This window comes from Coregonus lavaretus (assembly GCF_964263955.1).
Source record: "Coregonus lavaretus genome assembly, chromosome: 13".
Classification (NCBI taxonomy): Eukaryota; Metazoa; Chordata; class Actinopteri; order Salmoniformes; family Salmonidae; genus Coregonus; species Coregonus lavaretus.
Genome location: NC_140000.1, coordinates 51,994,000 through 52,011,174, shown reverse-complemented (window position 1 = coordinate 52,011,174; position 17,175 = coordinate 51,994,000). Strand labels below are relative to the sequence as shown.

Here is a 17,175-nt window from a genome sequence, read left to right as displayed (position 1 = left end):
TATATTACAGATTTGCTATAGGGTCAGGGTGTCCACACACACCACACACACACACACACACACACACACACACACACACACACACACACACACACACACACACACACACACACACACACACACACACACACACACACACACACACACACACACACACACACACACACACACACACACACACACACACACACACACACACACACACAAGAAACAATTAGCTATGGTGTCTTAGCCTAGCTCAGGGATTAATCAGACCTGGTCTGTGAGTTCCAGGGCTATGAGTGGGAGAAGGCCTCAGGTCTGGGGGTCCGTGGCAGGCCAGGTAGGCCCCAAAGCCGAGGTAGATGCTACGGCTCCCATTCCAGATTACCTTGATTTTGAGGGGATGGTTATACAGTCTAGACTATATGGAATATAATGATAAGGACCAGGAAGTTGGCTTGGAAAAAATCTGGGCCTTACAGTGCATTCTGAAAATATTCAGACCCCTTGACTTTTTCCACATTTTGTTACGTTACAGCCTTATTCTAAAATTGAATTTAAAAAAATGTTCCCCCTCATCAATCTACACACAATACCCCATAATGACAAAGCAAAAACAGGTTTTTAGAAATTGTAACAAATGTATTAAAAATGTTAAACTGAAATATGACATTTACATAAGTATTCAGACCCTTTACTAAGTACTTTGTTGAAGCACCTTTGCAGCGATTACAGCCTTGAGTCTTCTTGGGTATGACGCTACAAGCTAAGGTATTTATGTTTTTAATTTTTTATGCATTTTCAAAAATGTCTAAAAACCTGTTTTCACTTTGTCATTATGGAGGTATTGTGTGTAGATTGATGAGGAACATTTTTTATTTAATACATTTTAGAATAAGGTTGTAATGTAACAAAATGTGGAAAAGGTCAAGGGGTCTGAATACTTTCCGAATGCACTGTAGTTATAGGCTGTAACAGGACCTGTATAGTGATATATTAGTGTTGTTCACTGTGAGATGGTGAATGTTCATTGTGCCTAATTGCTTAGCTTGTTTCAAGGGAGCTGTCAACAGTCTCCATAGTAACAACCTTGGTACTGACGTGTTGTAGACGGGAGTATATTCATGGTCATGTGCACAAATAGGAGTCCTGCTGTGAAGCCTTGATCATGCAGGTTTCTTCCAAAGTGAACATTCATTAGGGGTCCACAATGTGGTAGCAATTTTCAACTGTGTGAAACAACGCACTGACTGTTAGCTACTGAAAGGGACGGGCATGATTCACCATCTGAAATGTCATGGCTTTGATATGATTTCGTGAATATTTTACAATCGGGATGGTTCTCAGTTCCTTAGAGCATGGTGTTGATTCCTGCATAGGCCACAAATTAGTCAGCTGAATGTAGTTATATGTAGGTGTAGCAGAGATTATTGTGAATCATACTCTCACGAAGAGATAGCCCTGCCTGAGACTTGTAAGGCCAATTGGCTCCCTCAGACCTTGAGGATGTCCTCCTGCTGGCCTAACCTGCTGAACAATTTGATTCAACATATGATAGTGTTATGAACACTCATGTATGGGCCTTGTTTAACTGTTTAACTTTGTTGGTTTCAGAAAAGAGAAAAGAGTCTGAGCTGAATCTTAAAGAGGAGTGGATCTGTCGGAGGAAATCTTGGGAGAGGAGGACCAGGAACAGGAGAGAAGAGGAGGAGAAGGAGGGATATAAGAGGAGAGGACAGAGCATGGGCCACTCCTGCTTGTGGATTTTTATGCTGTCCCTGTCTCTCTCCCACCAGGAGGTCACTGCACAGGCAGAAGGTATTGGATTTGACCTCTCTTTCTCTCTCTCCATCCCTCTCTCTGCCTCTCTCTCTCTCTCCATCCCTCTCTCTGCCTCTCTCTCTCTCCCCCTCTCTCTGCCTCTCTCTCTCTCCATCTCTCTCTCTGCCTCTCACTCTCTCATCCCTCTCTCTGCCTCTCTCTCTCTCTGCCTTTCTCTCTCTCTCTCTCCATCTCTCTCTCTCTCCATCCCTCTCTCTCTCCCTCCCACTCCCTGTCACCATTTCTCTCCTGACCATTCCCTTTCTTCAGCTTTCTCAACATGTCTCTCTCTCTCTCTGTCTTTCTTCCCCCCTCTCTCTCTCTCTCTCTCTCTCTCTCTCTCTCTCTCTCTCTCTCTCTCTCTCTCTCTCTCCTCCTCTCTCCATCCTGTCTGTCTCCTCCTCTCTCCATCCTGTCTGTCTCCTCCTCTCTCCATCCTGTCTGTCTCCTCCTCTCCCCATCTTGTCTGTCTCCTCCTCACTCCATCCTGTCTGTCGCCGTCCTGTCTGACTCCTCCTCTCTCCATCCTGTCTGTCTCCTCCTCTCTCCATCCTGTCTGTCTCCTCCTCTCCCCATCCTGTCTGTCTCCTCCTCTCTCCATCATGTCTGTCTCATCCTCTCTCCATCCTGTCTCTCTCCTCCTTTCTCCATGCTGTCTGTCTCCTCCTCTCCCCATCCTGTCTGTCTCCTACTCCCTCCATCCTGTCTGTCTCCATCCTGTCTGACTCCTTCTCTCTGCATCCTGTCTGTCTCCTCCTCTCCTCATCCTGTCTGTCTCCTCCTCTCTCCATCCTGTCTGTCTCCATCCTGTCTTTCTCCTTCTCTCTCCATCCTGTCTGTCTCCTCCTCTCCCCATCCTGTCTGTCTCCTCCTCTCCCCAGCCTGTCTGCCTCCTCCTCTCCCCATCCTGTCTGTCTCCTCCTCTCACCATCCTGTCTGTCTCCTCCTCTCTCCATCCTGTCTGTCTCCTCCTCTCTCAATCCTGTCTGTCTCCTCCTCTCTCCATCCTGCCTTTCTCCTCCTCTCCCCATCCTGTCTGTCTCCTCCTCTCCCCATCCTGTCTGTTTCCTCCTCTCCGCATCCTGTCTGTCTCCTCCTCTCTCCATCCTGTCTGTCTCCATCCTGTCTGTTTCCTCCTCTCTCCATCCAGTCTATCTCCTTCTCTCTCTATCTTGTCTGTCTCCTCCTCTCCCCATCCTGTCTGTCTCCTCCTCTCCCCATCCTGTCTGTTTCCTCCTCTCCGCATCCTGTCTGTCTCCTCCTCTCTCCATCCTGTCTGTCTCCATCCTGTCTGTCTCCTCCTCTCTCCATCCAGTCTATCTCATTCTCTCTCCATCCTGCCTGTCTCCTCCTCTCTCCATCCTGTCTGTCTCCTCCTCTCTCCATCCTGTCTGTTTCCATCCTGTCTGTCTCCTCCTCTCTCCATCCTGTCTGTCTCCTCCTCTCTCCATCCTGTCTGTCTCCATCCTGTCTGTCTCCTCCTCTCTCCATCCTGTCTATCTCCTTCTCTCTCTATCCTGTCTGTCTCCTCCTCTCCCCATCCTGTCTGTCTCCTCCTCTCTCCATCCTGTCTGTCTCCTCCTCTCTCCATCCTGTCTGTTTCCATCCTGTCTGTCTCCTCCTCTCTCCATCCTGTCTGTCTCCTCCTCTCTCCATCCTGTCTGTCTCCTCCCTCTCCATCCAGTCTGTCTCCTCCTCTCTCCATCCTGTATTTCTCCTCCTCTCTCCATCCTGTCTATCTCCTCCTCTCTCCATCCTGTCTGTCTCCTCCTCCCCCCATCCTGTCTGTTTCCTCCTCTCTCCATCCTGTCTGTCTCCTCATCTCTACATCCTGTCTGTCTCCATCCTGTCTGTCTCCTCCTCTCTCCATCCTGTCTATCTCCTCCTCTCTCCATCCTGTCTGTCTCCTCCTCTCTCCATCCTGTCTGTCTCCTCCTCTCTCCATCCTGTCTGTCTCCATCCTGTCTGTCTCCACCTCTCTCCATCCTGTCTGTCTCCTCCTCTCTCCATCCTGTCTGTCTCCTCCTCTCCCCTCCTGTCTGTCCTCCTCTCCATCCTGTATGTCACCTCCTCTCTCCATCCTGTCTGTCTCCTCCTCTCTCCATCCTGTCTCTCTCCTCCTCTCCCCATCCTGTCTGTCTCCTCCTCTCTCCATCCTATCTGTTTCCTCCTCTCTCCATCCTGTCTTTCTCCTCCTCTCTCCATCCAGTCTGTCTCCTCCTCTCTCCATCCTGTCTGTCTCCTCCTCTCCCCATCCTGTCTGTCTCCTCCTCTCCCCATCCTGCCTGTCTCCCCCTCTCCCCATCCTGTCTATCTCCTCCTCTCTCCATCCTGTCTGTCTCCTCCTCTCCCCATCCTGTCTGTCTCCTCCTATCTCCATCCTGTCTATCTCCTCCTCTCTCCATCCTGTCTGTCTCCTCCTCACTCCATCCTGTCTGTCTGTCTCCTCCTCTCTCCATCCTGTCTGTCTCCTCCTCTCCCCATCCTGTCTGTCTCCTCCTCTCTCCATCCTGTCTGTCTCCTCCTCTCTCCATCCTGTCTGTCTCCATCCTGTCTGTCTCCTCCTCTCTCCATCCTGTCTTTCTTCCTCATGCTTCGTCTATCTGTCTCAGACACTAGTGCTAGACTAAATAATGTCCATATGTCCAGTATGTCTACACACCTGGATGGATTGGCAGGTAGACAGTGAGGCAAACTCAGACACAATGTTGTTTCTCCTCTTCTATTGTTAGACAGGGCATTCTGAACATCTGGCAGTCTCCTGTTCACCACTGTCTGTCAGACTACAGTCCACTGTCTGACAGACAGTCAAATCACGGCCTTAGGTTTGGTACTGTACATCGCACCTGGGTGAAATACATATGTCAAATATTTTCTAATACTTGAGCTGGGCTTCATTTGGTTTGGCCGGTACATCGGAACAAATGGCATAGTCCCAAAAGTGCAAACTTCAAGCTAAATCAAACACGTCTGCTAGAGGTTTACTGTACACAGCTTCAGATGTTCTTGGATACCATGGAAGATTAAATTAGCCAATCAGATGGTTAAGGTTGACTCTCAGGGTGGAATCTGATTGGCAGCCAGTGATGCATTTTTTGTACTTTCCAACTATTGTAATGAAACAACATTTGTGCAACACCTAACAACCTCATCACGTGTTTCTGACCTTTCAGTGTAATGGCTAAGGTGCTGGACTGACAATCGCAGGGACCTGGGTTTGAGTCCCGATCAGGCTTCCCCTTGAATTTGCTGCAGTACTATAATTCTGTGCTTACAGTGTTTGACTGACAGAAGGTTTTAGAGTCAACATGATTTAAACCCCAACGTCAATTACTCTCATGTTCTGTGAGATTAAATGCATTTAAATATTTTTAAATTCGGCCCTCATGTTATCCTTTCCCCAAAGTAGATCTTAGATGGTGCGCAGGTGGATTCTTGTCAAATACACCAGCCTGGCTCAAGACTATAGCCTGTATGGAAAGTTATCATTGGAGTACGAACAGTTGTCATTCTTGGGGCTTGTTCTGTTTTGTCAAGGATTCACACATGGATCCAAGTTATTATGTTCCAATATTAGAATGTAGTGAATGAACAATGAATAGACTATTGACTGTACTGTATCGCTAGATTATGGTATGTAGCAACTAGGTAGACAACAGTGGACAGGTACTGAACTATAATGACCCTTCACCATGTGTTGTCTAGCCATTCTAGGCATGTGGTTCTCACCTGCCAGTACAGACACAGTATAGAGTCTGGACAATTGATATTTTTCTCCTCAGTCTGTCTGTCTATCTGTCTGTTTGTCTGTCTGGAAAATATATATTTTCCCGCTCTGTCTGCCTTTCCGTCCGTCCGTCCTTCCTTAAGTCAGTCTGTCTGTCCATCCGTCCTCCAGTCCGCCAGTCCTTCTGTCCGTCTGTCTGTCCGTCCTTCAGTCAGTCTGTCCGTCCATCCGTCCACCAGTCTGTCTGTCCGTCCTTCAGTCCGTCAGTCTGTCTGTCTGTATTTCAGTCCTTCAGTCCGTCCGTCAGGGTTTCAGTCAGTCTTTCAGTCCTTCAATCCGTCAGTCTATCTGTCCGTCCTTCCTTCAGTCCGTCATTCAGTCCTTCAGTCAGTCCTTCAGTCCTTCAATCCGTCAGTCTATCTGTCCGTCCTTCCTTCTGTTTGTCAGTCTGTCCTTCAGTCCGTCAGTCAGTCCGTCCGTCAGTCAGTGAATGCTTTGCTGCTTCTCTGCTGCTGTGTTCCATAGTTCACGTCCTCCATTTGGAGGGTAAAAAGTTTACACTGATACTACATATTATACTAAACTAATGGAAGAACTTTCATGCCCTGGCTTGGTTTGCTGCCTTTGTGAAGCTTGACTTAGGAACCGTGCTTGGTGCTGACTCACACTGTCGTTTCCCATGACCTGTGAAAGTTCATTACATGGCAATGTGGCCAGAGGCAGTGGAGGCAGTTTGTCGGTGTAGTCTCCCAAATGGTTCCGTGTGATACTTAGTCTCCTGACTCCTGTGGAATGCAGGATATAGTTTTGTGAACAGGAGCAGAGTGTTGGTCCACGTTGAGTCGGGACATATGTCACCCCCACTGAATCCTGGGACGGTGGCCAAGGAAGGGTAGGATAAAAGAGGAGAGGAAAGGTGAGGGAGTGAAATAAAGGCCAAGGGGAAAGGAGAGAGGATGAGTTATCACCATACAGCACAATCACTGGACCTGATCTGACCTGATCTTCTATTCCCTGTTGTAATCTATTCTGTCACAGTGTGGTTTATTGCATATGTAATACTGGGGCACTGACAGGGAGAATGTGTGTGTAGACTGTTCATGTGTGTGTGTGTGTGTATGTGTGTGTGTGAGTAGGTGGTTGGTAGGGTAATCGGGGTGTGTGCGAGAGAGTGTGTGGCTAATATGGCAAGTAATATGGTTCATATAGTGGGTGTGTCCGCCACAAACACATTTACATCCATTACCATGCAAACATGTGTGCATCTTTTCAAGTGTGTGTGTTTATGCGGAGAGAACCAACACCTATTCAACCGCCCAGTGTGTGTCTGAGTGGACGTGGTGTGTGTCTGAGTGGACGTGGTGTGTGTCTGAGTGGACGCAGGGGCTGGTCCCACTTGGGGCTCTGTATGTTGTTGTTCTAAGCCTTCCTCATTGCTGTTCTAAAGTTTTATTGCTGGAGTGTTCAGAATATTGATGGTCTCAAATATTCAACGCCTCACTTGTGTGCCATTAAACATTCATAGGAGCCTTGTGGTGCTCTGACTGTGACAGCAGAAGGTTGGCCATGGAAATGTATTACCTGCCGAGGCAGGTAGCCTAGCGGTCTCTGGTTCAAATCCCCGAGCCGGCAAGTTGTAAAAATCTGCCGTTCTGCCCTTGAGCAAGGCAGTTAACCCACAACAACAACTGCTCTTCGGGCATCGATGCTGTCGATTAAGGCAGCCCCCTGCACCTCTTCGATTCAGAGGGTTTGGGTTAAATGGGGAAGGTTGTGCAACTGATTAGGTATCCCCTTCCCTTTTTGATGGAGGTATACCTCCACCTTGTGGTAGAATGGGGAAACACTGTTGACAGAGCAGCAGGGTGAAGTTACATTTTAGTCATTTAGCAGACGCTCTTATCCAAAGCGACTTACAGGAGCAATTAGGGTTAAGTGCCTTGCTCAAGGGCACATCGGCATATTTTTCGCCTAGTCGGCTCGGGGATTAGAACCAGCGACCTTTCAGTTACTGGTACAACGCTCTTAACCACTAAGCTACCTGCCGCCAAGTTGACCCTAGATGCTGATTGTGGGTCAGTTTTGCATTTTCGCCACTAATGTTTAAGGTTAGCTTCCAATTGGCTCATTCATCCCCCCTCCTCTCCCCTGTAACTATTCCCCAGGTGGTTGCTGTGAATGAGAATGTGTAAAATAAGGGTTAAATGAAATACAAATAAAATTAGCATCGGGAAAGAGGAAACTGAAATCCTAGATCTGTACCTAGTGGAAACTTCACCCTGGAGCGTGGACAGAAACAGATCAATTGAGTTGGTGCTTGATTTAGCCAGCATTGGCACCAGTACAGTTCATCCTTTTCTGGTTTCACAGAGAATAAAACATGAAAGGTGGAAGAGCAGGTGAAATAAAGCTACATTAAAGGAAGGAGAAGGCTTTGGAATTCAGTTTGAATAAAGACAGTCTTTTTCTTCTTGGTTTTGCCTTCTATTCTCTAATGAAATGACAGGTGCCAACACTCAGTTCATCTGGCCTTCATTGTGCCCCGAGGCTGAGAGAAATCCCACTCAACTAAAATATTTAATGGAATTGATGCAGAGACGTACATACTGAATGCAGACTGATATATAGACATCCCTGCAGGAAATCTAGAATCCTCCAACCCGGATTTCTGGAAAACATGAGAATTTTGGGAAAGTTAATGGAATTTTGCAACCCTAACACTAAACCAGCCATATATCTGTTCTTCCCCCAGCATGTCGGACGGCAGAGCCTGCAGACCTTGTGTTCTTGGTGGATGAGTCTTGGGGCGTGGGCCAGACCAGCTTCTCCTGGGTTAAAGACTTCATCTCGGCCATCATTAATTCCTTTCAGGACAGTGTGGTGGGGTCCGAGGGCATTCGCTTTGGAGTCACCGTCTACGGAGATATACCCAGGTCTCTATGGTTAGGTCTGCAGGGTTGGGCAATGTTATCCGCAAAGAGCAAAGGTTACTTAGGAACATTTATGTATTTACGTTCCTCTATCCCTCTCCCCAGGGGTTGGAAATCTGACCCTGCAAAAGCCAATGGCAGGCTTTTGGTACACCTGATTTAACTAATTAACTAGTCATAGTCTTCAATAATTAGTTGAATCAGCCAATAATTGGTGTTACTGCTTTGGCTGTGTCTAAAACCTCTTCAGTGAATTCCTAAAGACTTCAGTTCAGAGTTCAAAGAAGCTCAGGGACTTTTGTTCTGTCTGTATTAGCCTCTGTTAGGCTCCATAGAGCCTCACTGCTAATTTTCATTTTTACATTTTAGTCATTTAGCAGACGCTCTTATCCAGAGCGACTTACAGTTAGTGAATGCATACATTTTCATACTAATCAGTCTAGACTGGCTGATCCACCCACAACCCAGGAATGACTCTTCTCTCTCTCTCTCTCTCTCTCTCTCTCTCTCTCTCTCTCACTCTCTCTCTCTCTCTCTCTCTCTCTCTCTCTCTCTCTCTCTCACTCTCTCACTCACTCTCTCACTCTCTCTCTCTCTCTTTCTCTGTCTCTGTCTCTGTCTCTGTCTCTCACTGTCTCCAGGATGCGTATTGCCCTAACAGACTACAGCAGTCTAGAGGAGGTCCTGAGGGCAGTGAAGGACCTCCCCTTTGAAGGCGGGGCCAGTCGAACGGGCGACGCCCTCCAGTTCCTGGTGGATTATGTCTTCAGTGCGGCTATCACCAGGGACAATACCCCCAAGGTTAACTACTGTACATCTCATGAGATTGCTATATCATATGTGGTTCCTGGGATGTTAAACACTTCTCCAGGCGTTGTGAGATCTGATAGTTAGCAACCACAGGAGGTTGGTGGCACCTTAATTAGGGAGAGCGGGCTTGTGGTAATGACTGGAGCGGAATCAATGGAATGGTGTCAAATACATCAAACACAGGGTTTCCATGGTTTCCATGTGTTTGATGCCATTCCATTTGCTCCGTTCCGGCCATTATTATGAGCCGTCCTCCCCTCAGCAGCCTCCACTGTTAGCAACTGCACTTCTCCTTGAAGTGTTACACTGCACCTGCTATAACATGTCAGTCATTGAGATTCTTCGCAGCCCTGCAAGTCACACACACACACACACACACACTGCAAGTCATGCTGAAGCACAGCTGATGTGGCAGAGAGAGAGAGCAGGATTAGGTTGACATATTTTATTTCACCACTCGGAAGGCTGAGCACACACACCGTAGCCACATCAGGTGCATATTGATGTGCTCTCACCCCCACCCCCCCCCCCCATCGATTGGGGCCTGAACTTTCGACAAACTGCAGTGAATTTTTCATAATGGGGAATTATCATTCCGTTGTGTTTTAAGTCTCACACTGCGCTATTGCATTATGCATGCAATTATGAGTTAAAACATGTCAAATATCTCTAAGGACAGAGCTTGTTTTTTGTGTGCATGGTAATGTGGTATTTCCAATAAGGGCAAGTGTACTCCCTATGAAGGAAGATCTAGTTAATCTAGTTCTATGCTATTGTGTGTTGCTTTTAAAATACTAATTTTCATATTTCCTATGAGAACAGGTCTCGTTAGTCCATTTCTATGTTATTGTGTTTCGCTATTGAAAATACTCATTTAGGTATTTCCTCTTATTTTAATTATTTTTAATTTTACCTTTATTTAACTAGGCAAGTCAGTTAAGAACAAATTCTTATTTACAATGACGGCCTACACCAGCCAAACCCGGACGACACTGGGCCAATTGTGCGCCGCCCTATGGGACTCCCAATCGCGGCCGGTTGTGATACAGCCTGGAATCGAACCAGGGGGTCTGTAGTGATGCCTCAAGCACTGAGATGCAGCGCCTTAGACCGCTGCGCCACTCTTAGGGCGGGTCTAGTTTGTCTAGTTCTAAGCAATTGTGTGTTAATATTGAAAATACCCTTTCAGTAAATACGGATTGTAGTTGTATATTCTGGTAGAACTGTAACATAGAACTAGTTTGATTCGATTTTCCATGTTGTTTGCAGATTGCTGTTCTGATCACAAACGGCCGTTCGGATGACCAGGTGGATGGGCCGGCCAAGGCTGTCACAGACAGTGGCATCTCTATCTACGCAGTGGGTGAGTCTGGAACGCTGTGATTGTATATTCATAAAACATCCCTGCAGCGTCCTGGAGATGTTATCCAGCCTACCTATCTGCAGTGCCTTAGGTGAGAAATGAATGTGGTATTCATGGAATGTCATTGAAGTGTGTGTGCGTGGATTTGCAAGTGTGTGATTATGTGTGTGTTGAGCTTACGCGTGTGCCTCTGTGTATCAGTGACCGTGTGTCCATAAGTGTTTGTAAGTACTGCATATTGCTTACACTTCATGCGCTACATGACCTATCTACCAGTGTGTGACTGCACACACTACAAAGCCATACATTGTCATGTGCAGTGAGTGTGTCTCTGCTGTCCTTAGCCCAGAGACGGGAAAAAATTACAGCTCATTAGCCAGTGGTGAGCTAATTACGGTGATTTTTCATCAGGCTTTTCTGTGCACCCCCTCCCCCCTGACACGGAGGCCAGGTCCTGGCAAACATCATCCCCATAGAGGGAAGCATCAATCTGATCAGCTAGCTGGTCTCTGTCTGACACAGCTGGACAGAGCCAGCTAACTCAAGTACTACATAGTACACTACACCGCTAGAGCAGGGGGAGGTGATCTGGCAGCGCCTTATGGTGTGTGTGTCTGTGGTGGGGGGGGGGGGGGGGGGGGGGGGGATTGTGTGTGTGTGCGTGCATGTGAGTGTGTGTGTGTGTGCATGCATGTGAGTGTGTGTGTGTCTGCGTGCATGTGGTGTATGTGTGTGTCTAAGGATATATCTCTCATCTCAGCATATTGCATGAGCTCCATCACTCTAAACCCCTTGACACTCTCTAATAGCATGAGCAGTTAACAGAACATTGTGTCTCGCTAATCATATTTAGAATGGAACAAGATTCACTTAATGCGCTGTACAGTACTTTGCCATGACAAATGGACACTATGATAGATCAATGCTAACTAATGAACGAAATTAATAGATAGATATACTAGATAGGAGCGACTAGGACTGAATGGATTAACTCTCTCTCTAGTAGTCTGAAAACATTATATCTTGTAGTTTTTTTTGCACTGCTGAATGCTTTTGTGGTGCCATATTGGATGTACTGAAAAGATCCTATAGATTTTACAACTATGTCCGTTCTAGCTTTTCTATTTCTATGCTTCTCCTAGGGGTGAGAGGAGCTGATGAATCAGAGCTGAGGAAGATTGTGACCGAGCCCCATGAGGAACACCTGTTGCTAGCCGCTGACTTCTCTCTCCTGGATCCTCTCCTGCCCAAACTGTCCCGAAGAATCTGTTTCACCGCCTCTGAACCCCCACGCCCCATCAAACACACCCCGGCCGGTGAGAATTAGCTCCAACCACTGTTCCAGGATCAGATTACTCACCTCCAATCGTAACCCTAACCATTAGAGGGGTGAAAATAATCTGACCCTGTATCAGTGGTTAAGGGCAACTTTGAAAGTACCTACTCCTGAGAATGCCCAGAGATGTACTGCTATGCTGAACATTAGCTCCCTCAACATAGGTACGTTTGTGTAGTGTGGCTAGATGGCAGCTGTACTGGCCATGGCCATTGTATATGCGGATACATTTAAACATGTTCTTTTGTTTAGTGGTGTCTGGTGCATACTCTGTGTGCTCTTCATGTTTCAACCCCTATCTGTCCTTCTCTCCCCTCCATCCTTCTCTCCATCCTTCTCTCCACTCCATCCTTCTCTCCATCCTTCTCTCCACTCCATCCTTCTCTCTCTCCTTCTTTCCACTCCATCCTTCTCTCCACTCCATCCTTCTCTCCACTCCATCCTTCTCTCTCTCCTTCTCTCCACTCCATCCTTCTCTCCACTCCATCCTTCTCTCCACTCCATCCTTCTCTCCACTCCATCCTTCTCTCTCTCCTTCTCTCCACTCCATCCTTCTCTCCACTCCATCCTTCTCTCCATCCTTCTCTCCACTCCATCCTTCTCTCCACTCCATCCTTCTCTCCACTCCATCCTTCTCTCTCTCCTTCTCTCCACTCCATCCTTCTCTCCACTCCATCCTTCTCTCCATCCTTCTCTCCACTCCATCCTTCTCTCTCTCCTTCTCTCCACTCCATCCTTCTCTCCACTCCATCCTTCTCTCCACTCCATCCTTCTCTCTCTCTCCTTCTCTCCCCTCCATCCTCTCTCTCCCCCATCAGTGGAGGAGCGTGTGGTGGGTCCCCGGGACCTCCAGGTGAGTGAGCTAACCTACAGCAGTCTCAGGCTGACCTGGAGCCAGGCCACCGGGGACGTCACCGGCTACCGCCTCCTGGTCACCCCCCTCAGCCCCAAGGGACAGCTGCTGCCCAGCCTGCAGACACAGGTGAGGGGGAGGGGTTTGTTTAGTGGTTGAGATGTTGTGGTAATAACGGTGGCTAAATTCTGAATGCCAGCTCAGATGATGGGCTAAAATAGGATATTAGGTGTCAAACCACCTGGGTAAATGCTGAATGCCAGCTCAGACAATGGGCTAAAATAGGATATTAGGTGTCAAACCACCTGGGTAAATGCCTGGTCAATTCAGTTTTTCAATTCAGTCAGGAATTTAATTGAAAACACTTGAAAACAATTGACTGAATTGGAAACTGAACTGACCCGAAATCTTGTTGGGAGGGTAAGGAGTGAGCTGAGATAAGTGAACCTGGTAGGGGGGTGGAAGGTGAGTAAGGTGGCAGGGGGATGGGGGATGGGATGTGAGAGGTGACAGGATATTGGGGCCCAGGACCAGATGGTGCTGAGTACAGACACAGAGACTGACCACAGCAGGATACTGCTAGATAGAGCTGTGGACTAAGTGTGTGTGTGTGTGTGTGTGTGTGTGTGTGTGTGTGTGTGTGTGTGTGTGTGTGTGTGTGTGTGTGTGTGTGTGTCACTAGTATGCAGTGAGAGAAAATCAGAAAGCAATATCACAATGACCTTGAGCTTTACAATGTAATGTAGTCTAATGTACTGTATTGTAATGTACTGTAATGTACTATAATGTACTGTACACTACACTATTTGTTGTGGAGTGTGTGTGTGTTTGTGTTCCATGTGTACATCTGCTGACCCTTTCTTCTGAACTATATTGTGACATTCACATTCTTAGTCTTTGTTTTGTATAGTCTGGTGTGTGTGTGTGTGTGTGTGTGTGCACGTACGTGCGTGTTTTGTCTTTGTCTCGCAGGCATGGAATCTTTTCCCATTGTGTGTTTTCTCTCAGTGATTTTCTACAGCCTTACCAGAGCCACAGGGTGCAGCACTGGATTCTCAGAGTGGGTTGTGTGTTTGTCCTTGCTATGACACTGCTATAGAACTCTGGAGAAAGATACTTTAGCATTCTCTAACAGAACCATTCCTGCAGGGACAATCAAACTATGCAGGCATTACATAAATTGTGTATTGGGTGGTGAAGTCACAGAGGAGAGGATGGATGCGATAGGGTTGAGATGTATTTGAAAGAGATTTGAAAGAGTACTGTGGAATATAAAAAATGTTTTCTAACCCTGACGTTAAAAATAAAGTGTTTTATTGTTACATACATAGGTGCAGTGAAATGTGTTGTTTTACAAAGTCAGCCATAGTAGTACGTCGCCCCTGGCGCAAATTAGGGTTAAGTGCCTTGCTCAAGGGCACATCGACAGGTTTTTCACCTTGACTGCTCCGGTATTCGAACCAACGACCTTTCAGTTACTTGCCCAACACTCTAACCGCTAGGCTACCTGCCGCCCTACAGCTGTTGCACATATCAGTTCTATTCCAACTGATTCCTCTAATTATCATGCCCTTGTATAGCTGAATCAGGTGGTGCTGGGAAAGAACAAATATGTGCAACGGCTGACTGAGTGGTGAAAGACCGGTGTAGAATGATTACAGAGTAGAGTGATTCTAGTGATGAAAGACCGGTGTAGAATGATTACAGAGTAGAGTGATTCTAGTGATGAAAGACCGGTGTAGAATGATTACAGAGTAGAGTGATTCTAGTGATGATACACTGAGTGATGAAAGACTGGTGTAGAATGATTACAGAGTAGAGTGATTCTAGTGATGATACACTGAGTGATGAAAGACTGGTGTAGAATGATTACAGAGTAGAGTGATTCTAGTGATGATACACTGAGTGATGAAAGACTGGTGTAGAATGATTACAGAGTAGAGTGATTCTAGTGATGATACACTGAGTGATGAAAGACTGGTGTAGAATGATTACAGAGTAGAGTGATTCTAGTGATGATACACTGAGTGATGAAAGACTGGTGTAGAATGATTACAGAGTAGAGTGATTCTAGTGATGATACACTGAGTGATGAAAGACTGGTGTAGAATGATTACAGAGTAGAGTGATTCTAGTGATGATACAGTTCCTGAATACACACGTACACACGCACACACCCACACAAAACAATCCCCACAAACACCCTTACCCATTTCACTCAAACCTCTCCCTCTCTCCTTCTCTCCCTCTCTCCCGCTCCCTCTCCTTCTCCCTGTCCCTCTCCCTGTCCCTCTCTCTCTCTCTCCCTGTCCCTCTCCCGCTCTCTCTCCCTGCCCCTCTCTCTCTCCCTGTCCTGTGTGTGTCGTATCAGATTGATCTGAAAGGTGATGAGAGGACATCTCTAGTGACAGAGCTGACTCCTAAGACAGAGTACTCTCTGACTGTCTACGCTATCTACCCCGGCCTCATTGGAGACTCTGCCACCATCATCACACAGACACGTGGGTTACAGAGGCACTAACATCAACAATCCCACACACACAGACATGCACCTATGCTCGCACACGAGCGTGCACGCACACACACACACACACACACACATACAGTGGGGAAAAAAAGTATTTAGTCAGCCACCAATTGTGCAAGTTCTCCCACTTAAAAAGATGAGAGAGGCCTGTAATTTTCATCATAGGTACACGTCAACTATGACAGACAAATTGAGGAAAAAAAATCCAAAAAATCACATTGTAGGATTTTTTATGAATTTATTTGCAAATGATGGTGGAAAATAAGTATTTGGTCACCTACAAACAAGCAAGATTTCTGGCTCTCACAGACCTGTAACTTCTTCTTTAAGAGGCTCCTCTGTCCTCCACTCGTTACCTGTATTAATGGCACCTGTTTGAACTTGTTATCAGTATAAAAGACACCTGTCCACAACCTCAAACAGTCACACTCCAAACTCCACTATGGCCAAGACCAAAGAGCTGTCAAAGGACACCAGAAACAAAATTGTAGACCTGCACCAGGCTGGGAAGACTGAATCTGCAATAGGTAAGCAGCTTGGTTTGAATTAATCAACTGTGGGAGCAATTATTAGGAAATGGAAGACATACAAGACCACTGATAATCTCCCTCGATCTGGGGCTCCATGCAAGATCTCACCCCGTGGGGTCAAAATGATCACAAGAACGGTGAGCAAAAATCCCAGAACCACACGGGGGGACCTAGTGAATGACCTGCAGAGAGCTGGGACCAAAGTAACAAAGCCTACCATCAGTAACACACTACGCCGCCAGGGACTCAAATCATGCAGTGCAAGATGTGTCCCCCTGCTTAAGCCAGTACATGTCCAGGCCCGTCTGAAGTTTGCTAGAGTGCATTTGGATGATCCAGAAGAGGATTGGGAGAATGTCATATGGTCAGATGAAACCAAAATATAACTTTTTGGTAAAAACTCAACTCGTCGTGTTTGGAGGACAAAGAATGCTGAGTTGCATCCAAAGAACACCATACCTACTGTGAAGCATGGGGGTGGAAACATCATGCTTTGGGGCTGTTTTTCTGCAAAGGGACCAGGACGACTGATCCGTGTAAAGGAAAGAATGAATGGGGCCATGTATCATGAGATTTTGAGTGAAAACCTCCTTCCATCAGCAAGGGCATTGAAGATGAAACGTGGCTGGGTCTTTCAGCATGACAATGATCCCAAACACACCGCCCGGGCAACGAAGGAGTGGCTTCGTAATAAGCATTTCAAGGTCCTGGAGTGGCCTAGCCAGTCTCCACATCTCAACCCCATAGAAAATCTTTGGAGGGAGTTGAAAGTCCGTGTTGCCCAGCGACAGCCCCAAAACATCACTGCTCTAGAGGAGATCTGCATGGAGGAATGGGCCAAAATACCAGCAACAGTGTGTGAAAACCTTGTGAACACTTACAGAAAACGTTTGACCTGTGTCATTGCCAACAAAGGGTATATAACAAAGTATTGAGAAACTTTTGTTATTGACCAAATACTTATTTTCAACCATAATTTGCAAATAAATTCATTAAAAATCCTACAATGTGATTTTCTGGATTTTTTTTCTCATTTTGTCTGTCATAGTTGACGTGTACCTATGATGAAAATTACAGGCCTCTCTCATCTTTTTAAGTGGTAGAACTTGCACAATTGGTGGCTGACTAAATACTTTTTTTCCCCCACTGTACACACACACTAGCACGCACGCACACACAGGTAAATATTGATGAGCATATTCTCAAACAAACACCTGGTGAACACACTCACATACAGTAGTATTGTAAATATAGATCCACATGTATACTCAGTCTACATGCAGACATTTACCCACA

General features: G+C 46.6%; 1 protein-coding gene across 1 annotated transcript in view; it reads left to right on the top strand.

The window, feature by feature from the left end:
* Positions 1-1,724: 1,724 nt before the first annotated feature.
* The window catches only part of LOC311140108 (uncharacterized protein), a gene marked incomplete at both ends in the record, with an annotated part of 91,070 nt that continues 75,619 nt past the window's right edge, over positions 1,725-17,175 (top strand). Inside the window, 7 exons of the mRNA XM_084175045.1 lie at positions 1,725-1,800; positions 8,283-8,463; positions 9,102-9,261; positions 10,540-10,633; positions 11,776-11,949; positions 12,788-12,951; positions 15,194-15,323. Of these exons, the coding sequence (XP_084031171.1) occupies positions 1,725-1,800; positions 8,283-8,463; positions 9,102-9,261; positions 10,540-10,633; positions 11,776-11,949; positions 12,788-12,951; positions 15,194-15,323 (979 nt within the window). The remainder of the gene's footprint in view (positions 1,801-8,282; positions 8,464-9,101; positions 9,262-10,539; positions 10,634-11,775; positions 11,950-12,787; positions 12,952-15,193; positions 15,324-17,175) is intronic.